Consider the following 12,176-nt stretch of genomic DNA (forward strand, 5'->3'; position numbering starts at 1 on the left):
AAAATTGGCCATATTGATGACCTTAAAATCCAGGCATACTGTAAATGCCTTTCAATGAAATGGAGCTGGCATGCATCAAGATTCAGAATGTTTTTAAAAACTTGAATTTATGACCAGATGTATGAAAAACCAACTAGTCATGAGAATGCTAGTTATCTAAAAACAATAAACACTTAAATCCCACCAAGTAAAAGAACATCACATCATAAGATAATTGTTAATAATAACCATAACAGTTATAATAATTATTAATAATAACACTCCATCATATTCATAACAACTACATTTAGCACTGTGTATAGGAAGATTGTCCAAATGAAATCTGTGTTTCTGTTTATCAGTATTTCATCTCTGTATCCTTTCACATGACTGAACAAACAACCAAGCAGTAACAAGTTCCTTCTTTGATCGGCGTAATTATCTCTGATTTCTGTTGATTGAAAAAAAAAAAAAAAAAAAAAAAGAAGAAAATCCTTGCTCAGTACAATACCTTCCATTGATCAGTCACACTTTCAGCCATGCTTGTACAGAATGTAAACCTTGAGGACACGATACAAAGTAAGTTTGTATCTGGTGCAAATATCAGGGGATAGATTTGTGCAAAGTTTTGTCTCTGTTTCTCTTTGAACTGTGCTTAAATTGCTCTTGTTTTTTGTACACATTAATACTTAATACATCATGACAATATCAACACAAAATCAAGAGAAAGAGATAGCATTTTATATGGACCACAGATATCACATACTACAGTATATAGGATAGGATAGCCCTTAGTATTGATAAGCGTTGTTATTGATGAAGATTTTTTTTCTGTTTTCTGTTTTTTTTTTGTGGTTTTTTTTACTCATACCGGCTGAAGTGCGTTATGATACAGCAAGGTCTTCGTCTTGAGGATGGGCAGGGCTTCCTTACCAATCCGAGTCTCTTATGGCATATGGAGCCATGCCAGGAGAAGGCCTCAGGTCGCCCTCTCTCCTGACTCAGAGGTTTTTGACTTGCTCTGAAGCCAATCCTTTGACTGTACAAAATATCACTGACTTGAATAATTTGTCACCTGGTGAGAATAATAAAACGGTGATTGTCAGACCAGCTTCCTCTGTGGTATTTTCTTTGTATCTCCATAAATGGCTTTGAAGGACAGTTGTGTAAGTGCAACCTCTGCGTCATGGTCTATTCATTTGTGCTCTGTAGAAAAACCTTTGCTCTTCGTGCACAACCTACTTTAAAGCAGGTTGCCTTTTTTATTGGTAAACTGAACACATACGTCTGTTATCTCTTGACTCATTTACATTTATGTCAAGATGTTTGTTTTGTAATAACGTGACAGATGGCTCTAAATTATTTGGTAGCCCATTGTTTTTTATATGTAGGTCCTGATTTATAGATGGGAACTTTAGGGCAAAACTCCCCCATAACACAATCTAACCACTCCTGTAGTGTAACAGTGATCAGAGTGTGAGTTCCTCTGGGGATTTGATCTAAGGTCACATGGAAAATTAGGCAACCCAGGCATCAGATTGGTAATGTGGGTACGTCGGCAATTTAAATCGGGCACGGAGTCCTGCCAATAGTGTCAGGCTGCTGTGTTCCAGTCAGAAACAGCCCCCACCCCCGTCTGCTCGTTTACCTAGGAAGCAACAAAATTCAGTTCTGTCTCCCTGTGTCAGGATGAGGTTGGTTCAGCAGTGTGTCCGATCTCAAAAAACCCTCACCAGGCACACGGTTCATTCAGACTCATCTGGTCCTTTCACCCATGAGATTCAGTTTAATAAATCATTGTTGGTGAGGGCTGAGCAGGTTGACAGTCCAGCAGGTAGTTGGCTCAATTCTCTATTAAATTCTGTGATACAATATTCCACATGGTCCTCCTCTTCATCGACCTCTTTTTTTTATATATATATATATATATATATCTCGTCTCGTTCCCTATCTAATATGGCTCCTGAGTACTTTTTGAAAAACATATATAAAAACAAAATAATGAACAACACTTCTGTTAGTTTTGTTTCACCCTTCCAGTCAGTCTTTCTACAAATAATGGCACCGCTGTATATGGCAATATGGCAAATTTTGTTACAAAATATGGCTGATGTAGGCTATCACATAATTGGAACAGATATTTCCCACTTAGATTTTTAATTAAGTAATCATATTTAAGCTATTTATTACAAGATAACACTAATTTGAATAGCCTAAACACGTTATATACTGTTACTATACTTTATACTTCTAGTTTTATGTTTTGTAGTTGTATATCTAATAGTTAAATGCAGAAGGGTGATCTACTCCCATACCTTTGATGAGGGGTAAACTCCACATTAGGCACAAACCTTACACCGTCACCTCATTTTTACTCCCTGTCCTGATCCCCTGACTCCCTCCTCCACTTCCTCCTGATCCCCCACCACCCCCTCCCGGTATGAAATGTAGCTGCTCAATGGTGTTCTGCCTTTTCGCTGCAAAAGCCATCCTCCTGGCGCTGTGGCCCCCTAGTGTTCCCGTTCCCATGACTACCCCAGCCCCAGGCATCTCCCCCGCCCAGCCCATGCCCCCACTCATGTGCCCCGTCATGCCCGTGCTCCTCTCCTGCTCTCGTCCGGATGTGGGGTGAGAGTTCATCTTGATCATGTGGTGTCGGTCGAGGGATGGCGTGGCGCAGACGTTCTGCTGGGACTGGGCCTTCTGCTGGCGAGGCAGCGTGGGGACAATCCCTCCTGTGTGGGCGTACGGATCTACAACCCCCATCCCACCGACCCCCATCCTCTCCTCCAAATGGTCTGGGGACATGAGCAGCCGTTCTTGTTGTCTCTCTTCTCTCCTGTCCTGCGGCTTCCTGGTGAGGGTCTGCGTGTTGGAGTTCTTATTGGAGGCAGCCATGGCTTTGTAGTACTGGTGTTGCTGGTTCTTGGACAACCTGGACAGAGTCCCTGTGTTGCCAGGGACATCACCCATGTTGAGCAGCTGGTCAGTGGACTTAACTTTCCTTGGGGGCTTGGAGAGAGTGTCGTAATTGGGGTTGTACTGTGGCTCCGGGGGATCCAGAGGGTAAGGATTGGGGGTGGGTGAGGCAGGCATGCCAGAAGGCGGCGGCGGGATCCAGGGACGGACTGCGTGCCTGGGGAGGGTTCCTCTCCCACTGAGGGTGTAGTCTCCACCCCAGTGTAGGTGGTGCTGAGAGGACTGGAGGGCCGGCTGGGCAGTGTGAGGCCGGCGCTTGGTGGTGCAGTAACCAGACGAGTACTCATCGAGACCTTTCTCTGGAAGCCAAACAAAATTTCTCTGAATTGTTTATCACCACAGTAAATAGCATCAGCACATAATGACGCATCCTGCACTTTATGCCATAGTGTCAAGAGTGTCACCGTGCTTCAGTACTGAAAAATAAAATGAAACAGCTGCAAAAACAGCATTGTAAGGGGAGTGAGGGGCAGACAGACGGAAACATTTGTCCTTATTTCACAAAAATGAAGGTACTTACCGAGGCGTTTGAGTGAGGAGTATCTATTGAGCTCAGGCTTGGTGGCGCTCTCATAGGAGGGCGGCAGCTGAGCCAGGTTGTGCAGGGAGTGGTGGAAGGCAGGCTGGGATTTGGTGTTGTTGTGTTTACTGGAGAGCAGGGTGCCTCCAGCTGCCAGCTGAGCATTGTTCATTCGAGGGGTGCGTTCTGCAGAGACCACAGGGAGAAAACAACTGTGTGTTAAATGAGATTTGCTCCTCTGGATATAGCGCACTGCACGCAGAAAGGTGTGAATTTGCTAACATTCACTGGAACGGACAGATTTTAACTTGCTTTCAACACCAAAACAAGCAACCGAAGCAATGATGAATTAGTCTACTTTTGAGCTTAAATAAAAAGTAAATGAAGCATTGTGTTGATTACATGTAATTTACATAGGAGGCCGGCTTTCACCAGCTGCCTTACCAATAGTTGCGGTGTGTTTGGGGCTGGAGCCTGATGAGTGGATGAAATTGTGTTGCAAATTGCCCACTGTAAGTCAAAAGAACATAAAGTAATCAGCACAAAATGGATGTCAGGCAGTATCCAGTTCAATGGTGCTTTAGCATAAAAAGATCAAGGCAACCATAGAGATTTAAGTAGCTGCATTAGTTAACCTTCACATCATTTCACATGCACAGACCTTTTCAACATCACCATGTAAAGCATACATATTCTAAAAGCACTAATCTCCTGATTCCTGTACATTTAACCACTTGAATGTTGAAGTGGAGGCCTAATATTATCACACAAAGAAGACGGAGGTATGTTTTCTCAGTGACCACAGCCGGTACAGAGAAATTATCAAGACTTCATTTTTTTGCACTCCACCATTGAGGATTCTTTTTTTTTTTTTTTTTTTTTTCAATAACCATTAACATCATATCTTGGTGGTGGAACAGATACAGATGTGACAAACACGATGTGCCTCGGCATACAGAGGATGCATTTACAAAAGCTCTAAATGTGTCTCTGAGTGTGTTATTCATTAAAGCTGTAAAAAGCCTGAGACCCTCACATCTGTTGTCCTTGCTGGGCAGTCCTGGGGCATAAAGATTTTTTGGAGCTCTCCCCAGTGTCCCCTGTCCGTCCCCTACAGCCAGAGCCACGCTGTTGTTTCTCTCATCCTGCTGGACTGGGCTCGACTGGTGCCGCAACATGTCAACCAGGGCTCTAATGATATCATAAACACAAGCAAAAAGGAAACACAAGATAAAATAGATAATAAAATACTGGCTATATGACTGACTATCATATGACATCAAATTCATATTGATGAAACACATCTAACACTGTGAAGTTAAGTCATGTTTTAGGTCTAGCACTTTTGTAACAAGGGTTTAATCATATTTGTCATTATAAATATTGCTCACAAGATATATTATTTCGTACAGTGGAGTGATTCATATTGATAAGCAACAGATCAACCATAGGATGAAGGCTCATTTAATGTCACAACAATTCCTTAAACATCTATTTTATAATTTCCAAAAATATACTGTATTTCAGTTGTGTAGGAATCAGCCCCAGTCACCTGCCAATGGTTTGGATATAAATTTGTGCACAATGATGATAAACAATACACTATTTATAATTTGCATTCTTTAAGGGATCAACCAGTGTTCAATATCAGTCTGCAACCATCATCCTCCACTACTGTAGTCCAAGATGGAAAAATGTGAGCTGTATACAGTATAATCGAAATGCAAATCTTTATGCCAAGATTACGGGCCATATATGAGATAAAAAGCCCAGAGGAATCAAAACAACCATGATTTCTGCAGCAGCCACTCGATGAAGATCAAATATGTTTCAACTGATGACTAACAACATTATTCTGAGCCCAGAATGATGAATCTGGGCCATTTATGGAGTCCTGAAAACCTAATTTCATACATACAGTATTCATACATGGAATGAAATAACAAATCCAGCTGTGAGAGATGATAAAAGAAAAAAGAAAAATTTCAAAGCCTCACCTGGGCATGTTGAGGTCCCTTTGGTTGGCTTCCTGTTGCACCTTGTTGAAGACCACCTTGATGCCCACAGCGACAGCCACCATGAACACAATAACGCCTCCAATGACGAAGCCCGTGTTGTGGCTCTGCTGCTTCAGTGGATCAAAGTCTGGGTCAGGACCTAATTCCTCTGATATGATCATGGAGTCAGTCTGTGGCTTGGCCCAGTGTGGAGAGTCATAGTTTTTACAGCTGTCCTGCTCCAGTTGCCGATTTCGATCTGGACAACAGAAGCGGTAGTGGCAGGTTCCACAGCAAAAGACGAAGGTGTCCTTGGAGCAGTTGAAAGCGCTGTCAAAGTGTCCCATTACGTCATAATAACCCCGACATACATCCATCCAAACATCCATCAGGCGGGGTGGAATGGGCGCTACCTGGGCAGCGCCTAGGGGAGGTGCAAGGGCTTCCGCTGATGTCACATTCTTGGGGAACATTACCTGGGGAAGGGGTTTCGGAGGCGCTTCCAGAACTCCCTCTGAGGTTTCTGGAAGTTTCTCAGGGGTTTTGGTCCTGCCCTGGAGAGCAGCTGGCCTGATATTGGCCTGCATGGCAAGGAGCAGGAGAGAGGGGCTGGGGCCTGTCTTGGGCTGCTCGGTGAACGGCCTCCCTGAGCGATCTGTGTGTTGAGGAGGGGGGGACGGAGAGGTCTCCACAACAGTGGTAAGTGGGGCAGTAAGGAGGGAGAGAAGGGAGACAGCGAGGACTCTGAGATTGGTGGTGGGCGTCATTTTTACATGACTAAGAGATCTATTTTCTGTTGTTGAGTCAATGCAGTTGCAACACTGTATCCGCTTTTGCAGTTTAACCCACTAAAATGGCATGTGAAATATTCAAGTAGCATGTACAACTTACTGGATATTGATGATGTATCAGTAGTTTCATTCAGTAAAGTTGGGTGATGAAATTTGAAGCCTGTTTTTTTTGTTTTGTCAGAAACTGAGTATTTATATGGTGTAATAATTGAAAAGGTCAGGAACAATACAAATGAAAAAGACCCACACTATTAAAATCAGTTGGTAGGTTTCAATAATTGTTGATAATGGTCTTAAAATGGTTTTAATTTACTGCTAGAAAGAAACTCTGAATGTGTAATGACTTCATCTTTTGCCCTCCAAAAACACCTCTTAAGTCTAGAACACTAAAATGGATGCATCTTTGTAAAAAGGACAAATTGAAAACAACAATCTTCATGCTTTTAGTCCTTAATGCCTTGTTCTACATGTGCCACTGAACAAAAGAACAAATATCTGACGTACTGCTGGATGGAATAATTCTTCTGTAACCACAAAGGCCAGTAAAGATTTGTAGCAAGTATTTTCAATAAAATATGGCAGTCCCACACATTCCTGTGCTGATTGTGGCACTTGAACAATAGTCTATGGCCCGTATTCGGTCAGATGTAAACAGTTTTATCTGTTTGTTCATTCCTGGATGACTATTTCAGTCTGGCACTACATACATTAAGAACTGGCACTTATTTAAGCTGTAAGCAATTCTTTTCTGGAAAAATGTATGAAATCTATAATTCTTTTCATATATTTGGTGTTTTTTGGCATTGTAAACAATTAAATTGTATTAACTGAGTGCACCACTGATGAAAAACGCCAATTAATAATGCCTAGTTTCTCTGGAGCAGGGACTTATCTCCATGTTAACTTGTTTTAGGCACTCATCACATCTATAGACACACCACGTACTTTATCTCAATCTTTTCTATGGTGGGATTAATGTGCATCAGTACTCGCCTGGCACGGACTGTTACTGTGATTGGGCCGGGGGTGATAATGAGGGAGGCTCAGCTTAAGTGCTAGAAGACTGTAACAGCTGAAAATTAGGAGTAAGCATAAACCAAGGAAATGACTCCCAGCCTGTAAAACACTTTGCAAAATGAGGCAAACGTCACGGAATTGAAATGTTCTGTATTCAGCTTTTAGGCACAAAAAGTCGCCTGTGTCATTCAACTGTATCACTAATTAGACATGAACTGAATGGCGCATTGCTTCTCCGTGTGACATGTCTCTCCAAGTAAAATTATTCCTGATTTGTCTCAGAAGGTTCAAAGAATATCACTTTTGTTGAGAAATATGTAAATGTGTGAAGTTATTGTGTTGGAGGTGTTGGCAATAATAGACAGAAGCAGATCTGTCTCCCACAGAAATTATAATTATATGTAATTATCAAAAACGTCCCTATCTGTAGCAGAGAATGTAGGCACAGATGGGGGAGACAGAATGCTGAAATCACCGAGGGCTCCACTTGTTTCAGTTACATGCTCCTCTGACCTTCTGAGAAGAGTTCAGCAGAGGAAAAATGAGAGACACAAAGCAGCAGTTCTCCCACTGACTAATGTTCCAAAAGAGCGCTCTCTCTTCCTCTCTCTTCCTCTCGCTTCCTCTCTCCAGGAGAATTTCTCTTCTGTCGCCTCTAAATGTTGATTGAATGTTGATTTCCAGAATTGTCTTTGGGGTTTACACGTCGACAATCGAACCTGGAAGGTGTCGTGCCGAGCCTCCACTGCAAATACAAACGAGAGACATGATCACTTATTGACACTCATGCGTGCACATTTTGAGTGCACACAATACAATCATTTTTATTAATTGCTTTATGTGTGTGTGTGTGTGTGTGTGTGTGTGTGTGTGTGAATTCCAAGAGGCCGAGTGTGTGTGTTAGCGTGCCTGTTTGGTTGCAGGAGGAACACGCTCCTGAAAAGCCAATGATAGAGAAAGAGAGAAAGAGAGCAGAGGGATAAATGCAGGGTAGGGATTTAAATGAGCAAAGAGATTGTGGCGAGCGGGAAGAGCCAGAGGTATAGATGCAGAGACGACCATGAGTGGGAGGGCGGTGTGTGGGTGGCACAGAATCAAGTACATTTCTCCCAGCACTTACCAATACAACATAGCACATCACACAAACAGCACCACCAAACAGATCTGCAAATACAGTCAATGCCACACACAAGAGGAGTGCTAATCAAGACTGTAAATCAGATGCTGTTAGAGCAGTTAAAGGGGTACAATCTGAAACTGTAAAAAGGCTTTCTTTGTGTGTGTGTGTGTGTGTGTGTGTGTGTGTGTGTGTGTGTGTGTGTGTGTGTGTGTATGTGAGAGACTATAGTAGACATTCTGTAAACCTCCTTGTAGTCTTTCTCTCTCCTTTTATTCCTCTTGCTCCATCCTTCTCCCTCGTTCTGCCTTTCTCTCTTTCTCAGATTCTGTGCGTGGGTTGAGGCAGCTAACTCTCTCAGAATAGCACTGCAGCTCTGTCTGTGTGTGAGTGAAAGAGGCAGTGAAAGAGAAGGGAGGCAGAATCCAATCTACACCCATTAGCCAAACCAGATTCAAAGTCACATCTGCCCGTCCCTTGCTCGACAAGATGACACTGATGTCTTTGCATTGCATCTGCGAGCGCTGCTCAACTTCCATTACCATATTTTCTACTCTGACTCCATTCACTTCACGGGGACTCTGTGGTCAGATATCCAAACCACTCCCAGATAAATGTGCAAATGCGGCTTTCTAACAATGCACAAGATTTTAAATTCTAATTATTCCAGATATTAATTCAAAATACGGAGTGTCAGTCGTCCTGCAGTCTAAAACCTTGTAGTCTGATACATATCTTGCCAGCAAAGTGACTCAACGTACAAAAGAAGCAAATGTTTTCCTGTAGGTATCTCTATACTGTGCTGCTGAAGCATTGCAGTAGAGAGAGCGAGAATGGGAACCAAAGGGTGAAGGGCACACATTCAGAACTGTGAAGATGCATCCCTGAGTTACATGGCCACTGGAGGGAGAACAAACCATTTCCACAGATTCCTGGCACTGCAAGCAATTGTATCTAAAGGCAAATGAACCAAACGGCGCCCTTACTTTGATTGCAGGATGCTGACCAGATGTGCAGACGGCTGGGCATGCAACAATCTCAACAGGTGTTTGTTGGAAATGAAACAAAATGGCTTCGTTTTTTCCCCCCTCTTTACAAACGCTGTTGCAAAGCGCGCTGTGATGTGAATGAGAGGAGGGGGGAAAACATCCTAAATAGAAGTCATGTTGACGCAAAAGACAATAAATGACAGTGAAAGACGCGCAGCAGCGGTTTGCTTTGAGTCTTATCAGTAAAAATATATGCTGCGCAATGACTCCGCATCAGCCGAGTGGTTTTAAAACATCGACTCCTCAGACTAAAAGCCACCCTTCATTAGGTTAATAAGTTGCAACTTGCAGTGGACAAGCATGCGGGTTATGGACATGACTTGCATGTATCAGTAGGCTAAAAAGTGCGTGGGTGTATCCGTGCCGGTGTGTGTTTGTGTGTGTGTGTGTGTGTAGTCCGGCTGGATGCGTGTGTTATCAGTGGTCTTAATATCAATATGTTCATAATGTCGCAATGTGCTGGCAGTTGTCGATTAAAGTGTTTAAGTGATGAAAAACATGTCTGCCCATCAGAAAGCCTGTGTGGATGTTTTCTGTGGCGCAGCTTTCATCCAAATGTTTTGTTTGACAGCCTCCAGCACAGCTGATGCGTCTAAACAAGATGCCCAAACTCGTTTTTCATACAGACAGAAAACATACACAATGTAGGTATCACACAGTTTCACTCGCAATTCGGTAATTGGTGTTGCATTAATAAAAGGTGCATAATGTCGTGTCTTACCTGTGCGTTGCTCTGGGGTTTTGATGCTGGAGAACAGCGCTGGGAGAGCCTGCGCACTGTATCTCAGCGTTTCTCAGATGGCAGCCTGTTATTGTAGCAGAGGATGATCAGGACAGCGTGAACTGTTGCCGGATCTGCCACCTGTTTTTTCCTTTTTTTCTTTTTTGCCCCCCTTTTTCTTTAAATGCCCGTGTTTTTTCTACAAGTGCTGCAGATCTCAATCGGTCTCCATCCGGCTATTGTTAATCCATTATCGCGGCAGAAAGAGAGAAAAAAAAACGCGAGCAGGAGAAAGAGAGAGAGAAAGAGAGAGGGGGGGGAGAGAGAGAGATAGAGAGAGAGAGAATCAGTGCCCAACGAGATGTTCTGAGATTTTCAGATACATGTGACAAAGGCAATTCAACTATGCACTAGTTACAGTTACAGTGCGGTTAACTATCCTGGAGAACACGCAGTAATTCAGGTGTCAGACGCTTTAAAATGCTCGCCAGATGATTTCCGCTCAATTTAACTTTTTTTTTTCTTTCTCTCCTCTCTCCATCTAGAACTGACTGAGGCTGGTTCCCTTCATAATTTCCAAGCGAGATTACACCGCCTAACTGCGACTGGCCTCACGGAGGTCCGCCAGAGGAGGAGCGCTGTGATTGGTCGGTCAGACTGGTGCTGATGAGACTCTCAACTCCGCGCTGCTGGTCAATAGGCCCATTCAACTGGTGGCGTTCATCTGTATCCCCCCCCCCCATTTCACTTCACTCTACTCTTTAATTGAATGACCCTCACTGGCAAAAGTACACATACACATCAGTCAGGACATGCTCTTTCAAAAGAAGTCAAATTGAGGGCTGAGAGAAAGCCACAAAAGGGGTGTGTGTGTGTGTGTGTGTGTGTGTGTGTGTGTGTGTGTGTGTGTGTGTGTGTGGGGAAAACAACTTACAAAATTAAATCAGCCGGTAAATTCAGCGGAAGAACTCCGAGATCCAAAAGAGTGTGTGTTTTTTTTTTTTTCTTCTGTGTGTGTGTGTGTGTGTGTGTGTGTTATGAGGGAGAGAGGAAAAAGAGAGACACGGTTGCCACAGCAACTGTGTCATTATGTTGGTGGCAATTATGAAAGCGATGAAAACGGGGAAGGGGAGAGGATTGGCGCAAAAAAGCTCCAACACTGGAGCGTGAACGAAACTGTCAATTAGACCCGGACCTGCACCGGCAATTCAGAGGGGTCTTCTTTAAGTTCAGGACTAGCGGGGGGGGAGACAGTCGAGGCGAAGCAGTAAAAGAGAGTGAAGGAGGAGAGAAACAGAATGAGGTTTGTAAGAGAAGGAAGTTGGTTCTTGTTTTGGCTTCATTCCACCTTCACGTACAGTTAAAGTGCCTCCTCACGATCCTCGGACCAACGTGCACATGAATGAAACCGGATTTAGTTTGGTTTTTTTCTCTTTACAGTCAATTTTAAACCGAGGATCGTGTTACATGAGTCTGAATCTGTGATCAGACCTAAAAGGATGAATCATAATTAACACCGCTGCACTCTGTGTGACACACTCCCTTTAAACCTGACCCACATCAGACCAAAGATTCATTTTATTCAACCAAATAAATGTCAAAGTTGGCTTTCAGATAACAGCAAGGGAAGTGGCTGCAGCCGAAAGAAAAGAAAATGGGGGAGGAAATGCCATAGAGGTGGACGGCAGGTGGGAAAGGAGGTAAGCTCTTTCAGAAACGGGGGCTTGGGGAAGGTGTAAAGGGTTACGTGGAGCCCCAGGTGTCTAAGACGGGCCTGATAATTACCTGTATGGCAGGCTGCTATTTCTACACAGGTGGGTGGGCTGCTGCACGTCTGTAGCTGAGGCAGTGCAGCCCTTCATTAGATGCTCCAATGACGCTGTACCGTGTGCACTTTCACGCACTGGTTTGCTGGGGTGGATGTAATTACTGATTTCCTCATAATGGTTATTCCATCACTGCAGAACAGGAGACCACTATAAACAAAATTAAGTGCACAGTAAAAG

At 43.4% G+C, this 12,176-nt stretch overlaps 1 protein-coding gene across 2 annotated transcripts; it reads right to left on the reverse strand.

The window, feature by feature from the left end:
- Window positions 1–440: 440 nt before the first annotated feature.
- LOC127367227 (protein shisa-7) lies at window positions 441–10,814 on the reverse strand. Of its 2 annotated transcripts, none has more exons than XM_051406909.1 (6): window positions 10,171–10,814; window positions 5,476–8,028; window positions 4,515–4,669; window positions 3,923–3,988; window positions 3,479–3,664; window positions 441–3,257 (listed from the first exon to the last, which is right to left on the reverse strand). In XM_051406909.1, the coding sequence occupies exons 2-6, from the start codon at window positions 6,240–6,242 to the stop codon at window positions 2,332–2,334; spliced, it is 2,100 nt and encodes a 699-aa protein (XP_051262869.1). In that variant the 5' UTR covers window positions 6,243–8,028; window positions 10,171–10,814; the 3' UTR covers window positions 441–2,331. The 2 variants fall into 2 exon arrangements, with proteins under 2 accessions (XP_051262869.1, XP_051262870.1); XM_051406910.1 differs by lacking the exon at window positions 10,171–10,814 and adding an exon at window positions 9,387–9,493.
- Window positions 10,815–12,176: the final 1,362 nt, after the last annotated feature.

The sequence above is a fragment of the Dicentrarchus labrax genome, unplaced genomic scaffold, assembly GCF_905237075.1.
Source record: "Dicentrarchus labrax unplaced genomic scaffold, dlabrax2021, whole genome shotgun sequence".
Classification (NCBI taxonomy): domain Eukaryota; kingdom Metazoa; phylum Chordata; class Actinopteri; family Moronidae; genus Dicentrarchus; species Dicentrarchus labrax.

What these genes read in the sequence shown, in the direction of transcription:
- LOC127367227 (XM_051406909.1), bottom strand. Translation starts at nt 6,242, where the DNA reads ATGACGCCCACCACCAATCTCAGAGTCCTCGCTGTCTCCCTTCTCTCC. An exon ending in AGGGACCTCAACATGCCCAG is followed by an intron (nt 4,670 to 5,475) that starts GTGAGGCTTTGA and finishes TGATATCATTAG; the next exon opens with AGCCCTGGTTGACATGTTGC. An exon ending in GCCCAGCAAGGACAACAGAT is followed by an intron (nt 3,989 to 4,514) that starts GTGAGGGTCTCA and finishes TTTGACTTACAG; the next exon opens with TGGGCAATTTGCAACACAAT.